At 65.2% G+C, this 23106-nt stretch overlaps 1 protein-coding gene across 3 annotated transcripts; it reads left to right on the forward strand.

Annotated features, from left to right (window-relative positions):
• Nucleotides 1–8235: 8235 nt before the first annotated feature.
• PGPEP1 (pyroglutamyl-peptidase I) lies at nucleotides 8236–20102 on the forward strand. 3 transcript variants are annotated; one of them, XM_051828938.2, is made up of 5 exons: nucleotides 8237–8381; nucleotides 9864–9916; nucleotides 14643–14759; nucleotides 16087–16319; nucleotides 16725–20102. In XM_051828938.2, exons 1-5 carry the CDS (start codon nucleotides 8348–8350, stop codon nucleotides 17011–17013), a joined length of 726 nt encoding a protein of 241 aa, XP_051684898.2. In that variant the 5' UTR covers nucleotides 8237–8347; the 3' UTR covers nucleotides 17014–20102. The 3 variants fall into 3 exon arrangements, with proteins under 3 accessions (XP_017195907.1, XP_051684898.2, XP_002724291.1); XM_002724245.5 differs by having other exon boundaries at nucleotides 8238–8381; nucleotides 16685–20102; XM_017340418.3 differs by lacking the exon at nucleotides 16087–16319 and having other exon boundaries at nucleotides 8236–8381; nucleotides 16685–20102.
• Nucleotides 20103–23106: the final 3004 nt, after the last annotated feature.

Below are 23106 nucleotides of genomic sequence, written 5' to 3' on the forward strand. Positions count from 1 at the left end.
GGCCGGCGTAAGCTGGTTCGACGCTGGTTCGAGTCCCCTGGTTCGAGCCCCGGCTCTGCTCTGATGCCGCCAAGGCACCTGGGAGGCGGCGGGTAGGGGCTCTGCCTGTCAAATGACGGAGGGGGGTTGGGGGGAGAGCTTCTGCCCGCTGGTTCCTCCCCAGACGGCCGGTCCGGGCCAGGCTCACGCTGGGTCTCGCAGGTCCACCTGCGGCCGCCCAGGGTGCGCATGCGCAGGGAGCTGGCGGTAGGTCCGGGCCAGGCTCCATCCGGGTCTTGCAGGTCCACCTGCTGCCTTTGGGACCCGCCCCACGCGGGATCCAGCCCCGGGCTTCTCCCGACGGCGGAACCGGCGGGTGTGGGCTTGGGTGGGGGCCCCGTTCGGCCCCACAGCCTCGTAGAAAGGCGGGCTGACGTCCAACAGGCTGTGGTCACCCCGGGGGCGCCGTATTTGGCCGGATCGCTACTGGGGGAGAGGGTCCGTCTGTCTGAGCCTGACGGTGAACAGGACCCCAGGGTCGGTCCCGGACTGGTAGAACATCATGCCCCAGGTGTATCCCAGGGACCACCCCGGGGCCGCTCTACCCTTCTCTGTGAAGGTGAGGACGACCTGGTTACAGGGCGTCTGCTTGCACTGCAGGTCCTGGGCGGAGTAGGAGAGCTTGGACTGACAGGGGCAGGCGCTGGAGGTGTTCCGCGTCACCCTGATGTAATCCTCCGCGCTGTCGCGGATCCAGCTCCCCGAGCCGGTGGTCTCGCAGCCCCAGCTTTTGCAGAAATAGCTCTCGGGCCCCCCGCACTTCCCAGCGTTCTCTCTCTGGTGTCCGGGGCAGACGTAAAACTCGAGCCCCCTCAGCCAGGCGACGCCCGACGTGTAGGAGCACCAGCTGGACGGGTGGTCGTACCGGGGTGTCGCGGCGTCCCCTCTCCCCACCAGGTCACATAGGTCAAAGGTGATGCCGGGGAACCAGGTCCCGGCCGGCTGACGCCCGGACACCGCCCGCACCACTCTGTCTTCTACGGGGTTGAGCACCTCCCAGGTGAGGTTAACCGGCTGCTGGGGATTCGTCCCCATACTCATCTGGAGGACGGCCAGCAGGAACAGGATGAGTGCAGCCGACATCTTGGCTGGAGGGGGCTGACGGGTCGGCCGCGGAGACGCCGCCGGGTCCTCGGGCGCAGAGACGTCGGGTCCTCGGCCACGCCTCCCGCGCCGGCGGTCAATCCAGGCTTTAATGCCGCCCGCCTGAACAGCAGTGGGGGGCACAGAACAGCTCCGTAAGGCCCTTTGCCACGTGCCTCTAAAGTCTTTTTTATTTCTATTTTTTTGACAGGCAGAGTTAGAGACAGAGAGAGACAGACAGAGAGAAAGGTCTTCCTTCCGTTGGTTCACCTCCCAAATGGCCACCACGGCCGGCGCTGTGCCGATCCGAAGCCAGGAGCCAGGTGCTTTTCCTGGTCTCCCATGGGGTGCAGGGCCCAAGCACTTGGGCCATCCTCCACTGCACTCCCTGGCCACAGCAGAGAGCTGGCCTGGAAGAGGGGCAACCGGGACTAGAACCCAGCACCCATATGGGATGCCAGCATCGCAGGCGGAGGATTAGCCAAGTGAGCCATGGCGCCAGCCCCCGTCTAAAGTCTCTCCGCGATGGCGCAGCGCCCACGCCCAGTGCCCCGGTTCCAGGTCGTGTTTGGCAAGGCGAGTTTTGCCGGTTTCCCTGGCCAGCTCCTGGCGAACCCCTGCTCCTGCTCTCACAGTGTCTAGGAGTTCCCTGGCGGCCCTGCCGGTGAGCTTAGGGTCCCCGGGCAAATCTGGGCATATGGGAGGGGGCGGGCGACCCATACATCGTTTCAAATGGAGTAAGTGGAGTCTATAGGGGGTGTTCCTGGAGGGGAACAGAGCCCGAGGGAGGGGCGTCACCCAGTCTCCGCCAATCACCCATTCAGAGCCTCTGGGAAGGTCGGGCTCATCCGCTCCACCTGTCCGCCTGGTCCACCAGCGCAGGTGCCATGTGCCAGTGCCGCATGGAGAGGGGAGGTGGGCGCTCGCCCTGAGCTACCTGAGGGCTCACGGTGGAGGTACCTGCGTCTCCGCAGCCCCTAAGTCCAAGCGATCAGGGTAAACACGCGAGCAGACTGAAGCAGGGGTTCTCCCTGCCTCCCTCCTTGACACAATTCCCCGCGCACCTGCGCGTTCCCCCCTCGGCCACCGGTCCCCTCGGTTCTTCCTCTTCGGGGGGCACAAAGTGTTGCAGCGGGGGGGGGGGCGACCCTAGCGCCCTGACATCAGTGTCTTCTTTTTGCCCGGTCAAATGTCCCCTGGTGGGAGCTGCCTGCCTCCAAGGCGGGCCGCTCGGTCGAATGAACGGAGAGTTACCAATTAGCGTTTTTTGACTTCCACGGGAGGTCGCGAGCCCTGGCCCGGAAGTCCGGGAGGTGCAGAGTGGCCAACGACAGTGTGCACTTACCTGCTGGCCCGCGATTTCTGAAAGTCAGTGCGGTGGAAGGAGACAGCACAGAGACGCCCAGAGACAAGACAGTGATACCTCGTGGCAGATTCTCGCTGACGGCCCCGTGGGAGTGACCCGCTCTGTCTTATTCCAAACGAGTCAGTCCTAACAGCGCGGCACCCTTACCCTGGCGTCCCTGGTCAGCAGGGACCCTCCGGCGCGTCCAGCCTCTCTCTCTTCTAGGGCATCCGCAGTCCTCCTTTCCGCTTATGGTCATACACCGAGTCCGCCCACCCCATTGGTTGTCCCCACCTGGCCCTGCCGGGGAGAACCGAGTTTCGGTTTCTCCTAACGGGCGTGTCCTGGGCCCAGTCTGATCCTTTGTCTTGTGCAAAGCCTGTCCCGGCGTGCCTCTGGCTTCTCACAGCGGAAGTAGAAATACCCCCTCACCCCCCGCCGCGTCCCCTTTTCCCGGGGGAGGCCTTGTCCCCCTGGGACTCCCCAAAGGGGGAGAGAGCGGTGTGTGCCCGGGACCCCAAGGCCGACCCCGCCAAGGGCAGCCTCACGGCGCTGGGACTGCGAAGAAAATTGTACGCTGGATCTCCCCTGTCGGACTTTTCTAGACTTTTCTGCGTGCAAAGTATTTTTTTTTTTTTTTTTTTTTTGTATATTTTTCTTTTGCGCAACAGGCAAGCGCTGGGCGTCCAGGAAACCTTTGCTGGGCTGCCCCCGCGTGGCCGGCTGCGGTACTGCAGATCTTGCTGGGAGCCAATCAGAGGCCGCCGGCCCCTTTGTGGGTCACGTGACCCGCCCAGGCCAATCAGAAGCTCCCCTAGGGAAGAGGCTGCGGGCTGGGAGGGAGGAGAGGGGGTGTTTTTGTGCAAAGTTGTTGGAGCGAGCCAGGGAGAGCTTGCCATCAGGAGTGAGATCCGAGAAGGAATACACGATCCGGGGGGAGCCAATGAGGGGACCCCGCTGTGCCTGAAGCCGAAGCCCCAGCATCCGGGAGCCCGAGCAGGTGCACCTGCCGCCTCACTCCGCCTGCAGATGGCCGTCTGCCCCCACCACGTGACCATCGGCTGTCACCCCTGCACCTGCCAGCCGCTCACCCACTGAGAGCGCCGAGACCTGAGGGTTTGCACGGGATTCTGGGGGGCTTCAGCAATGCCGCGCCCCCGACCCCACTGCTAAGCCGCGCGAGGCCGTGCGTGGTGCGCTCCGGGCTCTCAGGGCCGCTGTGACAGGGGTGCTGGCCCCCGGTGACCCTCGCACCCAGCTCGCCTGGAGCGCCATCAATTTCCGTGCCTCCCTCTTCCTCAAGCCCGTTTTTTTTTTTTTTTTTTTTTTTTTAATGTGATTATTTGGAAGGCAGAGGCGGGGAGCGAGGTCTTCCACCTGCTGGTCGCCCCCCGCATGGCGGCAGCAGGGAGCCCCGTCCACGTCGCCCATGTGGGCGGCACGTGGGACAGGGCGCATGTGCAGGGAACTGGCTCCCAAGGGGGAGCAGCCGGGACCCGCTCGGCGGCACCGTGAGTTGAGCCCCTGGCTGCAAGGTTGGCGCCCTATCGGAGCACCTGCCCAGCTCCCTGTGCGTGCGCCTGGGAACGCAGCAGAAGGTGATCAAGTGCCAGGGCCCCTGCACTCGCGTGGGAGACCCGGATGCGGCTCCGGGCTTCAGCCTGGCCCCGCCCTGGCCGTTGTGGCCATGAGGGGATGACCCAGCAGATGGAAGACCTCTCTCTCTCTCGCCTGTCATTCTGCCTTTCAAATACAATAAATAAATCTTTTTAAAATGATTTGACTGCTGCTGTCTCGGCAGCTGGTGGAGCGCCCCCCTCCGGGCGTTCCCGGCTCGGAGGATCCGGCTCAGGCGGCCACAGTGGCTTGGCCACCGCAGTGCCAGGAACGGGACTCGAGGGACGGTGCAGCCGAGCCCAGCCAGCCCCGGAGTCTCGGGAGTAGATAACTGGGTCTGACTTCATGGATGCCAGCGCTGCAGGCCGAGGGTTAACCCGCTGCGCCACGGCGCCGGCCCCCAAAACGTGTCATTGCAACCACTGTTTAAAGGGCCCGATTCAGCGACCTAGAGACGCTCTTGATGGTGAAACTGTGACCTCCATCTGGGTCCAAACATTCTCTCTGCAAAAGGAGGCCACGCCCCCATTGCGGCCCCTCCCCCACCGGCAGCCCCTCCTCTGCTTCTGCTCTCTGGTTTGCCTGTCCTGTCCCTGTGGTCGCACGCCTGGGGCCTCGGGTGGCTTCTCTGTCCCGGGGTCAGGGTCTGAGTGTCTACACTGCAGGTCTGTCCCGGATCAGGGTCTGAGTGTCTACACTGCAGGTCTGTCCCGGATCAGGGTCTGAGTGTCTACATTGCAGGTCCGTCCCAGGGTCAGGGTCTGAGAGTTGCCTACACTGCAGGTCCATCCCGGGTCAGGGTCTGAGTGTCTACACTGCAGGTCTGTCCCGGGGTCAGGGTCTGAGTGTCATCTACACTGCAGGTCTGTCCCGGGTCAGGGTCTGAGTGTCTACACTGCAGGTCCGTCCCGGGGTCAGGGTCTGAGTGTCATCTACACTGCAGGTCGGTCCCGGGTCAAGGTCTGATTGTCTACACTGCAGGTCCGTCCCGGGGTCAGGGTCTGAGTGTCTACACTGCAGGTCCGTCCCGGGGTCAGGGTCTGATTGTCTACACTGCAGGTCCGTCCCGGGTCAGGGTCTAAGTGTCTACATTGCAGGTCCGTCCCAGGGTCAGGGTCTGAGAGTTGCCTACACTGCAGGTCCGTCCCTGGGTCAGGGTCTGAGTGTCTACACTGCAGGTCCATCCCGGGTCAGGATCTGAGTGTCCACCCTGCAGGTCCATCCGGGGGTCAGGGTCTGAGTGTCGTCTACACTACAGGTCTGTCCCAGGGTCAGGGTCTGAGTGTCGTCTACACTGCAGGTCCGTCCCGGGTCAGGGTCTGAGTGTCTACACTGCAGGTCCATCCCCGAGTCAGGGTCTGAGTGTCGTCTACACTACAGGTCTGTCCCAGGGTCAGGGTCTGAGTGTCGTCTACACTGCAGGTCCATCCCGGGTCAGGGTCTGAGTGTCCACCCTGCAGGTCCGTCTGGGGGTCAGGGTCTGAGTGTCTACACTGCAGGTCCGTCCTGGGGTCGGGGTCTGAACGCCGTCCACACTGCAGGTCTCCGGCCGCCCTCCTTTTCGTGGCTTCGTAGTCCTCCGCCGCGTGGCCGTGCCGCAGTTCCTCCCCCTGACCATGGCCGGACATGGTTTTGCCGAGTTTTGGCCGCCGGGGAGCGAGCTGTCCAGAGCCTGGAGCCCCAGCCTCATTCTCGGGGTTCCACACCCAGGAGCGAACTCGCTGGCCATCAATGCTGCACTTGAGGAGCCACCGTGAGCAGACCGCTCCTGCCCTGACCACAGGGTGGCCACTGCGAGTTTGTCTAGCACACTCTCTGGGGGGGGGGCTTTGTACCCATCTACTGCGTCCTGGTTACACTGTTGCGAGGTTCACTTCTGTCGGTGACATTGTTGCCATGTCCACCCCGCAACTACAGGACGCCCTCAACAAGGTCTCAGAAACTGGAACCAGAGAGAAGAGTGGGCGGGCGCTCAGGTTGGGGGTTACGGCCCCCCGGGGCACCCCCATTCCAGATGAGACCCAGTTCCTGTCCCAGCGCCTGCTCATGCAGGTGGAGGCCCAGGTACTGGGAAGACCACGTGGGGCTCCCCGCAGCTCCTGGGCGCAGCCTGGCCGGGTCCCAGGTGTTGTAGGCTTTTGGGGAGGGGCCAGCAGACGGGGGAGTCTCTCTCTCTCTCTCTCTCTCTCTCTCTCTCTCTCTCTCTCTCTCTGCCTTTCCCAAGGTGGTCAGAGCAGGGTCCCTGCCGGTGAACACTGTCCTCCTTGACCGTCAGCCCAGGGAAAGCCGCCCGTGACTCAGTTTCCCCCATCCCCGCTGACTCTGGATGCGGGCCCTCCCTCCCCAAGTTCAAGGACAAGTGGGGACACAGAGACTTCCTCCGGCCTCCTTCTCATCATACCCCCGGCTTCTGGCAGGGCAGGCGCCTGGCACCCAGCCCCGTGGTATCTGTGGGGGTGGGGGCATTCGTTCCAAGACACGCCCCTCCCTCAAATACCAAAATCCATGGAAGCTGGGGTCCAGCGCCCGGCCCCCCGCGCCCTGAGTCATCCCCAGGCTCCCGCGAGCGCCGGCATTGTTCGGGGAGCGGTGACGAAGGTACCCTCGGCCCCGACACTCGAATCCACTGCCGTGGAGACGTGCACACCAGGCTCAGCGGAGCTGCAAGGTTGGAAAACCTGGCTTCCGGCGGCTGTTCCGATCGGTTCTCTGCCTATGGCCGGCCCAGGCCAGCTCCCGCGTTCTCTGAATTCTCCCCGAAGCAGCCCGGAGCGCGCAGAGAGCTCTGCGCAGGCCCCCGTGGGTGGAGGCCGTGAGCACCGCTCTGCAGCCCTCCGGGGCAGCGGGGGCCGGGCCTGGCTGGAATGAGACGCCAGGGACCCTTGTCCAAGGTCCAGCCCTGAGAATGTGCACAGAAACTGGACTTTAGCTTCTGGCCCTGCTGTGTGCCCGGGGTGGGCGTGTGGCTTGTAGACCACAGGAAGTGACTTTTTTTTTTTTTTTTAAGATTTATTTATTTGAATGGCAGAGTTGCAGACAGGAGGAGAGAGAGGCAGAGAGAGAGAGAGAGAGAGAGAGAGAGAGAGAGAGAGAGAGAGAGGTCTTCCATCCACTGGTTCACTCCCCACATGGCTGGAGCTGTGCCGATCTGAAGCCAGGAGCCAGGAGCTCTATCCGGGTCTCCCATGCAGATGCAGGGACCCAAGGACTTGGGCCATCTTCTGCTGCTTTCCCAGGCCACAGCAGAGAGCTGGATGGGAAGTGGAGCAGCCGGGACTTGAACCGGCGCCCCTATGGGATGCAGGCACTGCAGGTGGTGGCTTTACCTACTCCCCCCACCCCGCCACAGCGCCGGCCCTGTGAGTGGCTTTAACAGAGCAGATATTTGTGACCCCCATGTCCCAAGAAAGAGGCTTCCATCAGAAAAGCGATGATGATACAGGGAGGCCTACACAGGTCCCTGCTAGGAACAAGAGGGGCCCCCAGGGGTAGGGCTGTGCCCGTTCCAACCGGGGAGAGAAGCGCCCCGGGACCCCGGAGTCGAGGCCTGGTTTGCAGGTCCCTGGCCGTCATGGTCCAGCCAGAGAACACCGAGTGCAAAGGTCCTGGGGTGGGCTGCGGGGCCCACAGCATCTGAGCTGGGAGTGTGGGGAGGGTGCCGCAGGGCGGGGCACAGGTTTCTGGGTGGCACCCCCCAAACGTGGCTGTCCTGTTCTTGTCTTAACTCCTTTACCCTCCTCAACCCCTCGGCCTGCGTTTCCCCTGCAGGCGCGACCTCGGGCAGGTGAGCCCGGCCCCCTCACTCCAGCAGTGGGCATACAGCAGGCGCTTAATGAATGAACGCTCGCGTCCAGCGGCCAGCTCCGCGCGCCACGCACTCCCTCTCTAGGGACGCACTGTCCGCATCTACCTACTGGGAAGCAGGCTGCGGGAGGCAGACGGCGGCCCGGGCCCGGGGGCGCGCACGCCCTCCGGCCTGCAGCCCAGGGGCGGCCCCCGGGGCAGGGGCGGGGCGGAGCCTGAGCGCCGGGCACGCACGCAGCGCCTCCGGCCCGGGAGAGCGCGCGGCCGGCGGCCTGCCGGGGGCGGGGCGAGGGTCCGGGGCGGGGCGCGCACGCTGCGTGTCGATTCTCGGGGAGCGCACGCCGGGGGCGGGGCCTGGGCCCGGGGGCGGGGCCAGCCCGGGGGCGGGGCGGCGAGGCCGGGCGTAGCGGCCGCGCCAGTCCGAGCGCGAGCGGGGCGGAGGCGCTGCCCGAGTGCGCCATGGAGCAGCCCAGGAAGGCGGTGGTGGTGACCGGTAGGCGAGCGGCGCACGGATGGCGGCCGGGGCCGGGGCCCGGGGGCGGGGGCGGGGCTGGGAGGCGCAGGTGCGCGAAGTCGTCCCGGGTTGGGGAGGTGTCATCGCTCGCGGGAACCCAGCTTGGCCTGGGCGACCCAGAAAGTGCAAAAGGTAGCCTTTGGGGCTTCATGGTCGGGGGTCAGGACGTGTAGGGGGAAACCTTCGTTTCCCAAGGGGCTCAGTGACCCTAGAGCGCCCACCTGGCCCGCCGCTGGGCTGCACCCGCCTGCCCGCCCCTCCCGGGCCTGACCCCAGGGGACAAAGGCCGATTTGCGGGCAGGAGGCGTCCGGGTGACACGGGAGCCTCCCAACCGCTACTCCCCGCCCTGCGTTCTCAGGGCGGCGGGAGGGCCGCCCCCCAGCCCCCCGGGCAGGAGCAGGTTAGAGCCGGGGGACGGAGACACCAGCTGTCAGGGGCCGTCGCAGCCCAAACCTTGCCTGTCCGGGATCTTCAAGGGTGAGCCCGACCCAGCTGTCACCAACTCACACCCCCCCCCCACAGACTGTCCCTCCTCCCGGAGTCTCCGCCTGGGGCCACGTGGCACCAACTTCCGCGGTGGGGGGGCTCAGAATGGGGGGGTCATTTCACCCCCGCTTCCTGGAGAGGTTAGAGGGGGAATGGGGAGAAAGCTCGGACAGGTGTCTGTGGCCCAGGGCAGCCACGCTGGCTGTAACAGGTGCGCACAGTCGGTGGTGGGGGCGCTGGGGGGGGGCGCCGCCCACCACAGGTGTCCTGGGTGTGGTCCTCACTCTGATTGCTCCTCGCCCAGAGAGAGGGCAGCTGAGGCCCCGAGATCACGCAGTAAGTTCAGTTGTGCAGGAAGAGGGGGCAGGGCGCTCTCTGGGCACTGGGTCACGCGGGGTCATTTGCCCAGTGGGCTGGCCATGCTGGTAATTGTTTACTGAGAGGTGATTATTCCCCGGGGGCGGGGGGCAGTGTGACCCAGGGATTCAAAGGAGGCCGGAGCCGTGGACTCTCTCAGTGTGGGTTTGAATCCCAGCGCTTGCCGCGTGGCTCTGGGCAGCTGGCACCGTGGTCCCAGCCTCTGAAAAGTGGGCCCCGCAGAGACCCGTGCACGGCATTCGGTGGGGCTGGGTGTGCTCCCTAGCCTATGGGTTCCTGTGCGCAGCCTCAGGTGTGGGAGGACTGTCCGGCCTGGGGGAGACGCACACAGCCCTCGGGGCGGCGCTAACCGCAGGTTACCTGGGCTTCGCCTTTCCTGAGCCGGAGAGAAAATCATGAGAGATGGGGTCGGTGTCGTGGGGGGCATTGAGAGAGGGAGAGGCAGGGGCCCCTCGCTGGGCCCCAGGGGCAGGCAGGTGGGGAAGGGGCCCCGGGCGCCCCCAGGCCCAGGCTCCCCACAGCCCCCTGTGCACCTGCTGGGGGAGGACGGCGGCCTGTCGCTATCAGTGTGTTGGTTTTGTGTTTCTCTTCCCCAGGGTTCGGCCCTTTTGGGGAGCACACCGTGAACGCTAGCTGGATCGCAGTGCAGGTAACTTGACGGGGGTCTGGGTCCCCGGGGAACTTGACGGGGGTCGGGGTCCCCGGGGAACGAGCCCTCTGTGCGACAGCCAAGCGCGGGGCCCGCGGCTTCCCCCAGACGGCTTCTGTGGCTGGCGCGCACCTGTCGCCAACTGTTCCCAACTGCCCTCGCGTGGTCGGCGTTCCCGTCCGAGGTCGCTTTGCGGGGCTGGGAAACAGGAGAGGCGCTGGGTCGCGGGAGCCCGGGGGGGGGCAGGTGTAACCAGTGTCAGTTTCTAGGCCCCCGCTTTGACTGGACGCACCCAAACGTGGGCTTTTTCCCCCCCTCTCCTTTTTACCCCAAATCGTTTGCGTCTATCCAGAGACACACAGGGTGCGCGATGGCTCCCCAAATGACCCACCTGAGGGTCCCCAGGTGCTGACGCGTTGGGGAGGCCCAGGCACAGGGGTATTGCTGGGGGCTGGGGAGTGTTTGCCACTCACAGGAGGGGCACAGCCGTCTCCTCCAGACAGTTAGGGGTGGGGGGGGACCACACGCTGGGGCACGGGTTTCCACCTGCACAGTCTTTTCAGCATCTTTGCCAGATGGGGGATTTGGAGGGACAGACTGGGGAACAGTGAGGGGGGCTTCCTCCCCATGTGAATCATTGGGTGGGGAGCAGAGCCCCCCGGAACCCACGCGCGGCCCCCTGCTCCCGAGTCCTGGGGCAGAGGGGGAGACAGGCCCAACTTGCGAAGCCCGTGTGCCCACCCCTCCCCGTGTTACCGTCCCCCACCTGGCCTGGCTCAACCGCAGGGCCCTGGCCGTGGGGACGGAGGGCCACGGTCCCCGGCCCGCCGCGCGCACCCGCTCCCCGGAGCCGCAGACAAAAGGGGGCAGCGTGCTGCTGTGTGTCGGCTTTGTGCCGGGTTCAGACAGGAGCCTCCACGGGGCTGACTGCACACAAAGCCGAGTGTCTGAATTCCTGGGCCCCAGACACTGTGATCTGCATCTAAATAGGAGAAAAAAATCAATTAAACCATCTTTGGGAATCCCTCGGGCTCGGGGCACGCCTGGCGGGGCCGGTGCTTTTTACCCTGTGTCTGGGAGGAAAAAAAAAAAAAACAACCCGGCCCCTTGAACTTGGCTGCCCGGCTGTCCAGACCCTTGGCGCTTTCTTCCTGACGTCCGCGAGATGGGGAGAGAGGGTTCCCACCATTCCTTAAAAAGGTGCCAGGCTCCTCCCACCCGGGTATGAGAGAGAGAGAGAGAGAGAGAGAGAGAGAGAGAGGGAGGGAGAGGGAAAGGGAGAGAGAGGGAGAGAGACAGAGAGGGAGAGAGAGGGAGATCTCCCCTCCACTGGTTCACTCCCCGGGTGCCCACAGCAGCCGGGACTGGACCAAAGCCCACGTCGGCAGCCAGGCACTGGGTGTCATAATGAGTGACGACAGGGCCGGGGCACGCGAGCCGCCTTCCGGGGTGCCCGTTAGCAGGGAGCTCGAGTTAAACCCAGACCTTCCAACGGCCAGGCCAAATGCCCACCCCGATTGCCTTTTTTTTTTTTTAAGGAAATCTAACGTCTCTACCCTGTCTGTATCTGGGCCCAGATCCGCCCGTTGACCACAGCAGCCCCTCGGGGGCCACCCCAGTTGCGTCCCTACTCGGCCCCTTTCCTGCCACGGGGTGGGTTTTGCCTGTTCTTGAACTTGGCGCACACGACGCCATCCACCACACCCCATGCCCCGAGCCTGCTTGTGGGGAGCCCGGCAGCTTCTGCATTCGTGATGTTGGCCCAGGGCGGTCATCCGGGAGTCCCCGATGGCCCTGGGGAAAAGCAGATGTGTCTGTTAAAGAGCTGTCACCGCGGCTGCAGGAGGTACGGCTCAGGGCGTTCTTGGTGTGCCGACTTCCAAAGTGTGGCAGGTCCCCCTGAGGGGGGGCACCGGCACTTCCTGGCCCAGCTGGCCACCTGCGGAAGGGGTGTCCCCACCCCCACCACCCCAGTTTCCCCAGTTCTTTGCCTTATCTGCTCGCTCAGCCGACTCCCGCCCCAGCACCCGGTGAACTTGTCTCCGGCAGCCACATGGCGGGGGGGGGGGGAACCCCACAGGCCCGTGGCTGGCCCCTGGGTGTCAGCGCATGCCCCCCGCCCCCAGCTCAGGTGGGCGTCCCTGGCCGGGGACTGGCGGCCGTGTGCAGCGTCCCCTGCCCGAGGCCCGGGTGCAGGATGCGGTGACATCATGGCGAGTCTAGACAGACCTGCCAAGGACATTAGCCGGGAACAAAGAGGGTCTTTCTCCGGGGCTCAGAGGCGGCCGCTCCCGCCGCGGGGCCTTGTCAGGTAGATGGGGCACAGACAATGCCGCGTCTGGGGCTCCCAGCTGGGTCCTTTCAGCCCCCGCTGCACAGGGGCGTGGGACTTGGGGTGCGCCGCCCCACCCCAGGAGAGGCCGGCCCCGGCACGTTCAGGGAAGGCGAGGATGGGGCCACGGGCAGGCCACGCCACGCCCCACGCCCCACGCCCGCTCGTGGCTCCCTGGCCTCCTGGCCCCGTCGCTTGGGTGACAGGTTTTTGTGTCTGTGTCACTGATCCCTTGCCCCAGACACAGAGCGGCCCCCACCCCAACCAGCCCCGGCCCCCATGGCGCCCCCCAAAGCTGCGTCCCAGCCCCGCTGGCCACAGACAGCGCTGCCCGGTCTCCCGCCGGGTGGGAGGGGCCCGCGGCTCAGCCTGCCCCCGGGGGAGCCGCCTCTTTTTCTTGCCTTGTGTTTCTTGGGATGAATGAGCCCCACTGGGGCTTCTGGGTTTGCTCAGTGGGTGGGCGCAGGGGACGTCCACGCCCCCTCTCAGGACCCGGGTTGGAGCGGCGCTCTGCTCCTGGCTCTGGCCCTGGGTCCAGGTGCTGGGGTCCCTGCACCCCCCTAGGAGACCCGGATAGAGCTCTTGGCTCCTGGCTTCCACCTGGCCCAGCCCTGGCTACTGTGGGCACTTTCCGGCCCGGGCTCCTGGCCGTGGTGCCCACGTCATGGCGTCAGGCGGGTCTGCAGGCGGCTCCCTGCCCCCTCTCGAAGGTCGCTGGGGTCGGTGGCTCCTTGTGGCACAGCTGCGTCCATCCGCGGTCTCCCTACAATTGCGCCCCCGCTGTGTCTGAGCAAATAAAGGTCTTTTTATTTTTTATCAAAAATAAATATGTATTTGAAAGGCAGACTTAGGGGGAGACGGACCTTCCAACCAGGGGTCCCCCTCTCCAGTGGTCGCTGTGGCTGGGACTGGGCCAGGCCGGAGCCAGCGGCTGGGAGCTCCGTCCACGTCTCCCACGTGGGTGCAGGGGCCCAGCACCGGGGCCGTCACTGTGGCCTCCCCGGATGCTGGATCTGAGGCAGAGGAGCTGGGACTTGAACCGGCACTCGGGTGTGGGGTGCGCGGGAGTCCCCAGCATAACACCTGCCGTGACCCCGACACCGGCCCGCGGCACTGCAGCAGGTGCAGGACTGGCAGCTGCCAGGGCGCCCCAGACCCCCGAGCACAGCGTCTCTGCTTCCCTGACTTCCACCTGGGGCAGGGGGTCCAGTGCCCCCATCCCCATTTTACAGTCAGACGCCATAGAATCCCCCCTTCACGGGACACGATCCAGCGGGTGTCGGGACCCCCACGGGCTGTGCCGCATCACCTGTGTACAATTCCAGAACATTCCGTCACCCCAAAAGAAGATCCCCAGGGCAGGCGCTGTGGCATAGCGGGTAAAACTGTCGCCTACAGTGCTGCATCCCATAGGGGCGCTGGTTCAAGTCCCGGCTGCTCCACTTCCGATCCAGCTCTCTGCTGTGGCCTGGGAGAGCAGTGGAAGGTGGCCCAAGTGCTTGGGCCCCTGCACCTGCATGGGAGACCCGGAGGGAGCTCCCAGCCCCCGGCCCAGCCCCAGTTGTCATGGGCATTTGGGCCGTGAACCAGTGGCTGGGCGAGCTCTCTCCTCCTCTGACTTTCATATACATACACGTAAGTGAACATGGGACTGAAGCCCTTGCAGCCTGCGCCCATCGGGGGGCGGCCAGATAGGCAGGGTCAGTGGGTCTTGGGTCAGGGTCAAAATTCTCGGCCACCTGCTGTTCCTCCCGTGGCCAGGAGGTGGCGCCGCGCACCTGCATTCACACCTGGGGACGCCTCCAGCTTGGTCCGGAAGCGAATTTTCGCATTCTTTGTGATTGAGAGAGAGAGAGCTTCCATCCCCTGCTTCCCTCCCCGAATGCCTGCAGCGGCCAGGGCCGGGACAGGCTGAGGCCAGGAGCCAGGAGCTCCATCCGGGTCTCCCATGCGGGTGCAGGGGCCCAAGCACTTGGGCCATCCTCCACGGCTTTCCCAGGCCACAGCAGAGAGCTGGCTGGGAAGTGGAGCAGCCGGGACTCGAACCTCGCTCCACGTGTGCGGGACTGGGCCAGCTCCTCGCCTGTCCCACGGCAGGACTCCTGAGTTTGATCCCTGGCTCTGGACCCCAGCTAACGCACACCCCGGGAGGCAGCCTTGATGGAGCCGATGCCAGGGCCCCCGCCGTCCATGTGGGGGACCCGGATGGAGCTCCTGGCCTCAGCCTGGCCCCAGCCGGGCTGGGGAGTGAACCAGCGGACGCGAGGTCCTTGTCTCTCTCTCTGCCGTTCACATAAGGTTGAGCCGTGTTTCCCGAGGTGGGGTCACTCTGTCCCCGGCGGCGGCGGCGGCCCCTGCCTGCGCCCTCACGCCTCGCCTTCTTCTCGCTGGCAGGAGCTGGAGAAGCTGGGCCTGGGGGACAGCGTGGACTTGCACGTGTACGAGATCCCCGTGGAGTACAAGACCGTGCAGAGGCTCATCCCCGCCCTGTGGGAGAAGCACAGCCCACAGGTGAGGTGCGCTCAGCCTGGTTTCTGCGGCTTTGGCCCAGCTCGGATCCCGCCACCAACGCCGCAGCCTTGCCCCTCCCCTACCCCCACCCAAGCCCACCTTTCTTTCCATGTTGCTCTCTGGGAACCCAGGGCAACCTGACTTGAGCGCAGAGGTGTGTGTGCTGCAGGTACGGCCTGATCCAGCTGTCCCGCGGCCTCCCAGCTCTGATTGGCTCGGCTTGGCGCCGAGGGAGGGGCCTCATTGTGGCCTCGAGGACCAGCGACTCCGCCCACCCCAGCCTCTTAATAGCTCAACATCTTTCCCACAACACTCCCCACAAAGGCCGTGGCTGATGCTCATTGGCCAGAGTGGGTGACAGAGGGTGTCCCTGAACCAATCACTGCAGGGGAGTGATGGGAGAACTATCCTGATTGGCTGGGCCCAAGTCACATGCGGACTAGGGCGGGCCGGCTGGAGACGAGGGTGTCAGCTTGGGGCTGTGGCTGTTGGAGGGGGCGTGATCTCCATGGCAACCACCTGGGCTGCTGTTGTTTCTAGATTGATTTATATGCACATTATATATATTAAGATTTATTTATTTATCTGAAAGTCAGAGAGAGAGGAGAGGCAGAGGGCGGGAGGGAGGTCTTCCATCCATCTGCTGGTTCACTCCCTAACTGGCTGCAATGGCCGGAGCTCAGCCGATCCTGAAGCCAGGAGCCAGGAGCTTCTTCCGGGTCTCCCGTGTAGGTGCAGGGGCCCAAGGACTTGGGCCATCTTCTACTGCTTTCCCAGGCCACAGCAGGGAGCTGGATGGGAAGTGGAGCAGCCAGGTCTCGAACCAGCGCCCATATGGGATGCTGGCACTGCAGGCCTGGGCGTTAACCTGCTGCGCCACAGCGCCGGCCCTGTGATATGTATTTATTTATAATCAGAGTTACGCACCCAGAGAGGAGAGACACACAGAGCTTCCATCGGCTGGTTCACTCCCCAAATGGCTGCAACGGCCGGGGCTGGGCCAGGAGCCAAGAGCTCCATCCGGGTCTCCCACGGGGGTGCAGGGGCCCCAGCACTGGAGCTGTCACCCTGCTGGCCCCCGGGGCGCACTTCCCCCGGGAGCTGGGGCTTGAAGCAGCGGCGGCTGTGGGCTGTGACGTGGGTCCCTGGGCTTCGACCACTTTCCCCTGGGGCCGGTGAGTAGTGGCGCCCCAATTCACCGTGTATCCGGCCTTTCTGGGACCAGCTACCTTGTTGCGTTTGGCTGTAGCAGCTGGCGATCCGAAACAGTAACCGCAGATAACACTGTGTCCAGTGCGGCTTCCCTGACCCCGCCCTGTGTCGGCAGCTGGTGGTGCACGTGGGCGTGTCGGGCATGGCCACCACGGTCACGCTGGAGAAGTGTGGTCACAACAAGGGCTACAAGGGCCTGGACAACCGGCACTTCTGCCCGGGTTCCCAGTGCTGCGTGGAGGACGGGCCCGAGAGCATCGACTCGGTCATCGACATGGACGCCGTGTGCGAGCGGCTCACCGAGCTGGGCCTGGACGTGACAGTCACCATCTCGCAGGACGCCGGCAGGTAGGGCTCCGCAGGGCGAGAGGGGGGCGCGCGTCCACTGACTGCGCTGCGCACGCATGCCTGGGGCGGGGTCAGCGGTGTGGCTAAGCCACCGGCTGCAGCTTAGTCCCCGCTGCCTCCCAGGGCGCGCGTGCGCAGGGAGCCAGAGGTGAGACTCGAACCCAGGCCCTCCGCTGCGTGCCACGCAGGTGTCTGAGCCGCTGGGCTGACTGCCAGGCCGGCCGCGGCTTTTCTCCGCTCTGCTGGCGGAGGCCGTGGGCGTGGGCGTGGGCGTGGGCGTGGGCGTGGGCGTGGGCGAGGCTCTAGGGGGCAGCGCGCTCAGACCCGGCTTCTCCCCCCTCCCTCCGGCCCGGCCCGCGGCTTAGGTACCTGTGCGACTTCACCTACTACACGTCGCTGTACCAGGGCCACGGGCGCTCGGCCTTCGTCCACGTGCCCCCGCTGGGCAAGCCCTACAACGCCGACCAGCTGGGCCGGGCGCTGCGCGTCATCATCGCAGAGATGCTGGGTGTCCTGGAACAGTCGGACCGCCAGGGCAGCTGCTGCCGCCAGCGCTGAGCCCCGCCTCTCTCCCTCCCCTCCCCCTCCCCGGCATCTGGGGGGCGGGGGAGGGCTGATGCGCCCCCCACGACCCCCCGCACCCACCGCGGCGGCCGCCTGCCTGTCCGCCGCTCCCAAGAGCCGGATTTCCTAGCGCGCTGTGCCTCCATGGATTGTTCTCGAATGTGCAGCGGCTGGGGGCGGCGAGCCAGACGCCGGGGCAGCCCTGGGCCAGGACGCGGTCCGGGTTTCCCTCTGCTATTTCTTCCTCTCTGGTCAAGAGCAGGACGGCTTAGCGCGGGCGCACAGTGAGCGACCTGTGTGTGCTCTCGGTCCCGATGCCGACGTGCGACCTGGCTTTTGCTTTTAGGGTGCAGCCCCGTTTGCCCCCCTTCCCCCGGACTGAAGACAAGCCAGGCCTCTGTCTGGGGGCCGGCAGGAAGCCCCCTCCCCTTCACTGCCATTGGGGCGGCCGCTGAGGGTCTGGGCACCCAGGGGAGGGCAGAGTCTGCCCCCCACCCGGACTTTTCTGATTTTATTTTTAGCGTCTGAGACTTTGCAGCTGCTGCCTCGGTCCGGCCCAGGTTTATCTTTTCAGGGCTGCGATGGGGGTGACAGCCAGGGGGGCGCGGTCCTGCGGGGGTGCGGGCTGGCGCTGACTTGGGCAAGCCCTGGCATGTTTTAGGGCCGGGCGGGGGTGGCAGCCCACACATCCGATGACGACGGTTTTTGGAGACGGGCCCAGGACCGCATGGGTAAAATTTTACCTCGTGCTTGACCCCCGGCAACTTTGAACTTGACCCCTGCGGGGGGGGGGCGTGGTGGAATCGGTGCCTCTGGAGGTGACGTCAGGGGGACAGCGTGACCCCAGCAGCCAGGGAAGCCGCTGCCCCAGATGTCACCCTAAACTCGGCCCCTGATGTCACCCCGACCTCGGCCCCTGATGTCACCCCGACCTGGGCCCTGGATGTCACCCCGACCTGGGCCCTGGATGTCACCCTGACCTGGGCCCTGGCTCAGTGTCCCCGAACCTGGGGACTGTGATGTCACTTTGCTATCGCCAGCGTCCACCTTCCTCCCCACCTGTTCCCGCGCCGCCGCTCGGATGCATGTCTGATGCGTGTCCGTGAAACACGCTTCCCCGGGCCCAGGGTTTCCCTTTGCAGGGAACTGGGGGGGGTGGGTGATGGGGGGCTGGAGGCTGCAGGTTGAAATGACTGGGCTCCCCCCACCCTGCCCCGCCTTCAGCCCCCAACCTTGTTGTCTCCTGGGAGATGCACTGCTGGGGGCACTGTCTCCTCCCAGCCGGACCATGCGGGGGGAGGGGGGACCCGGCTCAGGGAGCCCCCGGAGGCCTCGGTCAGGGTCAGGGCAGCCGCAGGCTCTGACGATGTCTGCCCTGCAGAGTCCAAGGGGTGACAGGAGAGGAGGGGCTGCAGTTGGGGGAGGGGAGCCAGGCCCCTCCCCCCAGCTCCGCGGGGTGTGACTTATGTCCAGCCACTGCCAACGTCGAGTGTGTGTGTGACGTTTCTGTTCCCACCGTGCAGCTCAGCATCTCCTCGTGGGGACGGGGTCACAGGGAGGGAAATCATCAGACCCCACCGAGCCCATCCGCCCCGCCCCCGCTCCGTGGCGTGTCCGTCTGTCTGCGTTTGGCGGTTCTGGGCCTCCCCAAGACCCTCTTCCCTGCCCCCGCTCATTTGTAGAGCTTCCTGGGGGGGGGCGGCAGGGCAGGGGTGCAGGGCTGCGAGGGGCCTGGCAGGTGCCTAGGGAGGAGGGGGCGGTGTGTGCTAAGCCTTAATGGCGAAGAGACGGCCTGAGGGGAGAGGGTCGCTGCCAGGGGTGGGGTCTCCTAGGGAGCAGATGGGGGCTTCCCGGTGACCCCTGTGGGACCGGCCGAGGTGGGTGACGCTGGCATCTGCGTGCCTCCTGCCTGGCCCCCTCCCCGCCTAGAGGAAGGTCGGTACTGTGTTCGCGAGGAAGTGACTTGAAAAAGAAATAAGACGGAGAAGCTAGAAGGAAAGGAAGGCGGAGAGCAGCAGGAACTGGGGTTGCTGGACTGACCTTGCCATCGCCCCTCCCCCCCTCCCACCCTTCGCTGCCCCCCACCCCGTGCACCTGCCCCAGAGGGGCGGGGCCTGCCAGTCCGGGAATGTCAGGTGGCACTTATCTCAGCCAGGGACCAGTTGGTGGCCCACTCTTTCCAGCGGCATGGAGATGGGAGGCCAGCTGGTTTGCGGCTCCGCCCCTCCCCCCCAGGCCTGGGTCCCGCCCCCAGGCAGAGCAGGAGCTGCTGGGACTTAGGGGGGGCTGCTGCTGTCTAGACAGTTGACCTTTGACCTCCCCGCCCCTTGTAGCGGCTGAACCCTGAAATCCCCTTTGGGGAAGGCAAGGACAAAGCCTCATTCTCTGCGGAGACCCCTGGGCGCCGGCAGCCATGGTAACCGCGGCCTTGGCCTCCCTGTCGCAGACTCCACGTCCCCTCTGCAGGCCCACGGGCCGTGAGCACCCAGGACTGCTGGCCGGGACCGGCAGGTGCAGGGCTGGGGTCCCCTGAGACTCGCAGCGCAGACTGCTGGGGACGGGCTCGGGCCAATCCCCCACTCCGTGCCGGGACGCCTGCGCAGCCGAGCGCTTGGGGGGGGCGGGGGAGGCTCCCGCTCCCCGGGGGAACGCGGTTCAGCCCCAGCTGCTCCTCCCCCGTCCCCGCGCCCCTTCCCCAAGCCTCCCTGGGGTGCCAGACGCCCACAGAAGTGCCTGCCTCCCGAGGACTCCCAGGGCCCAGCGAGGCGGCCGTGGCTCCTGGCCGCTCCTGGTGGGGTCACCTGTGCTGTTCCCAGCTCAGGGGCTTTGGGGTCCTGATGCTGTGCCTCCAGGAAATGCTGGGTTGGAAGCGGGGTCTCTGCCCACCGCGTGGACACCGGTGGGGGGTGGAGGTCCCTGTGCCCTTGTGCAGGGGGCTCCTGGCTTCCCTCTGGGGTTTCCCTTAGCCTCTCAGGTTCTTATCTCCGTCCTGGTGTCTCTAGAAACATCCGACTGGAGCGCTGCCTGTGTCCCTGTCCCCAGAGGCGTCCCCGCCCTCCAGCCCCCATGTGGCTTCCCCCCACACCCACCCAGAGCTCCTGCCAGTGCCTTTGTTAAACTCTGTGTTCAGGACACCCCCGACCCCGACCCCGGCCAGGGCAGGGTCCCCCGGGCTCTGCCTCTTGAAACCTCAGAGAGCCAATAAAACACTGAAAAGCGTTCCCTGTGTGTCCTTGTGGGCGCTGGCGTCCAGGGGCCCAGTGGGAGGGATCTCACGTCCCTGAGTTTCTGTCCTGGGTGGGTGGTGCTTTGCTGGGCTCGCCGCGGCGGCCAGGCGTGTGCCGCCCGAGACTAACAAGAAGGATTGGGGCCCGGGGCCGGTGCTCAGTCCAGCGCTTGGGTCCTGGTGAGGGTGCCTGCATCCCACGACAAGAGAGTCTGGGTTCGATACCCAGCAATGCAGTACAACACGAGAAAAAGGCGATTCCTAGTGCGTGTCCTGCTATTTGGCCAGCAGGGGGCGCGCAGGAGGCATGCCAGCGCCCCCCAGGGTTCCCCCTGTCCCCAGAGCGACAGGGCCGACCGCACCTGCCACGTAGGAAATACCGCAGGAGCCCCCAGGCGCGAGTCCGCTCGCCGGGGCGCGCAAAGCCGCGGACACCACCGGGGTGGCCCAAGGAAGCCAGAGTTGGTGGCACAGCGCGCAGCGGTGGCTTCGCGCCCGGGCTCCCAGCGCGGGGAGAGGCGAAGGTTCCCACGGACTGAGGCTGGGCCGGGGAGGGGCGTGGTCAGCTCGCGTGCCGGCCCCTGATTGGTCTCGGAGCTCCTGGCCCTGCTTTGATTGGTCGGAGATATCTGGTTCGGGCTCCAGCCTATTGGGTGGAGGTCCCTTCGCATTTATTTCTAATTCATTTGAAAGAGAGATGGGGGCGCGGGCTTCCAACCAATGACTGATTCTCTACATGCCTACAACAGTCGGGGCTGAGTCAGACCGAAGCCAGGAGCCAGGAGCTTCTTCTGGGTCTCCCACGTGGGTGCAGGGGCCCAAAGACTTGGGCCATCCTCCACTGCTTTCCCAGGCCACAGCAGAGAGCTGGACCGGAAGTGGAGCAGCCGGGCCTCGAACCGGTGCCCAAACGGGATGTCAGCAGTGCAGGCAAAGAATTTACCCGCTGCGCCACAGCGCCGGCCCCTGCTCCGCTTCTGATGGAGCCCCTGGCTCCCGGCTGCAACCTGGCCCAGCCCTGGCTGTTGCAGCGACTTTGGGAGTGAACCAACAGGTGGAAGGCCCCTCGCCTCGCCTTTCAAGTAGAGGAAAATAAAATAATAAACAGCTTTATAAAAGGCAATTCTGGGCACCAAGACGTTATCTCCAATTGCGCCGGTGGGGCCGGGCTCACCCCTCCCTCAATCCAGGGAGCTCATTTTAGCAACAGGTGGATTTGAGATCATAAAATTGGGGCAGGAAAATGCGATGCTGTCGGGGGAGGAGGCTGAGTGACCTTGGGGCTCCCGTGGGGTCCCGCACCTGTGCGCCGTGGGGGCGGGGGCTCCATGCCACAGCTGGGCTGGGGGACAAAGCCGGAATCTGGCTGCCGCCAAGCTGGGCGCCCAGGGAGGAGGCGCCACGCAGAGCTGGGAATGCCGGTGCCAGGTGCTCCGGGGCCCTGAGCTGAGGGAACACTGCGTGGTCCGCTGAGCGCGTGATGACGTCATCCCCCTAGAGACGACGTCATTGTGCCGTCCCCAGAGAATAGGAAGTTGGGGACCGACCATAGCGGGGCCGCCAGCCCTGCAGAGCAACCTGGACACGCACCTGCCCGCCCCAGCGTCGGTCCGGGAGAGCCACGTGGGGGTGGGGGGCGTCCCACAGCCCGGGAGGGGCTGGGAGAGGCTGGGCGTGGCCTTTCACCCGGTTCCCAGAGCGGGAGGTCTCTGTCCCTTTACCTAATTCTGTGCCTCCCACGCCCTCCGCGTGCCCTATTTATTTTATTTTATTTTATTTGAAAGGGAGACAGAGGTCTCCCATTCACTGGCTCTCTCCCCAAATGGCTGCAGCAGCCAGGGCTGGGCCGGGCTGAGGCCAGGAGCCAAGAGCTCCATCCGGGGCTTCCACGTGGGTGCAGGGGCCCAGGCACCTGAGCCATCGCCTGCTGCCTCCCAGGGAGCTGGAGTCAGAGCAGATGGGCACCCGTGGCTCCCATTAGTCCCCAGGACAAAGCAGGACACCGCCATTGGGTGTAACTCACTAGGCTAATCCTTCGTCTAGCGGCGCCGGCACACCGGGTTCTAGTCCCGGTCGGGGCGCCGAATTCTGTCCCGGTTGCCCCTCTTCCAGGCCAGCTCTCTGCTGTGGCCCGGGAGTGCAGTAGAGGATGGCCCAGGTGCTTGGGCCCTGCACCCCATGGGAGACCAGGAGAAGCACCTGGCTCCTGGCTTCGGATCAGCGCGGTGCGCCGGCTGCAACAGCCATTGGAGGGTGAACCAACGGCAAAGGAAGACCTTTCTCTCTGTCTCTCTCTCTCACTCTCCACTCTGCCTGTAAAAAATAAATAAATAAAAATAAAATTGGGTAAAGGCACCGGCTTTGGCACCAGCATCCCATACGGGCGCCGGTTCGAGTCCCGGCTGCTCCACTTCCGATCCAGCCCCCTCTGTGGCCTGGGAAAGCAGCAGGTGATGGCCCAGGTGCTTGGGCCCCTGCACCTGCGAGGGAGACCCGGATGGAGTCCCAGGCTCCAGGTTCTGGCTTGGCCCAACCCTGGCTGTCGTAGCCATTTGGGGAGTAACCCAGCGGATGGTTTAAAAAGAAAAAAAAAGCAGAGTCATTGATTTATTTGGAAGGGAGAGTTAGAGGGGAGAGAGGGGGCTCTTTCTCCACCGTTCACATCCCAGGCGGCCGCAGCCAACCCCTGCCCTCTCATTTCTCTGGTCCCAGACCGACTTTTCCTCTCCACTATGTCACCTCCTCCCTCATTTACCACCTGGAGAACTCCTATATGTTCCTCAAAACCCATGGGTCGGTGGAAGATGCTGAGGACAGTGGGGAGCGAGGCAGGCGTGGGGGAGGCGGGCGGGGGGAGGAGGTGCTCCCGAGCCAGGAGCCCCTTCGCCCTCGCTCCCGGTCAGCCCCGTCCAGCCCAGCGGGTGTGCTTGGACCTGCCCGGGCTTGTCTGGTCCCCTGGAAGATGGAAAGGGTGGGTGGGGCCGCCACCTGCTCCCA

This window comes from Oryctolagus cuniculus, chromosome 16, assembly GCF_964237555.1.
Source record: "Oryctolagus cuniculus chromosome 16, mOryCun1.1, whole genome shotgun sequence".
Classification (NCBI taxonomy): Eukaryota; Metazoa; Chordata; class Mammalia; order Lagomorpha; family Leporidae; genus Oryctolagus; species Oryctolagus cuniculus.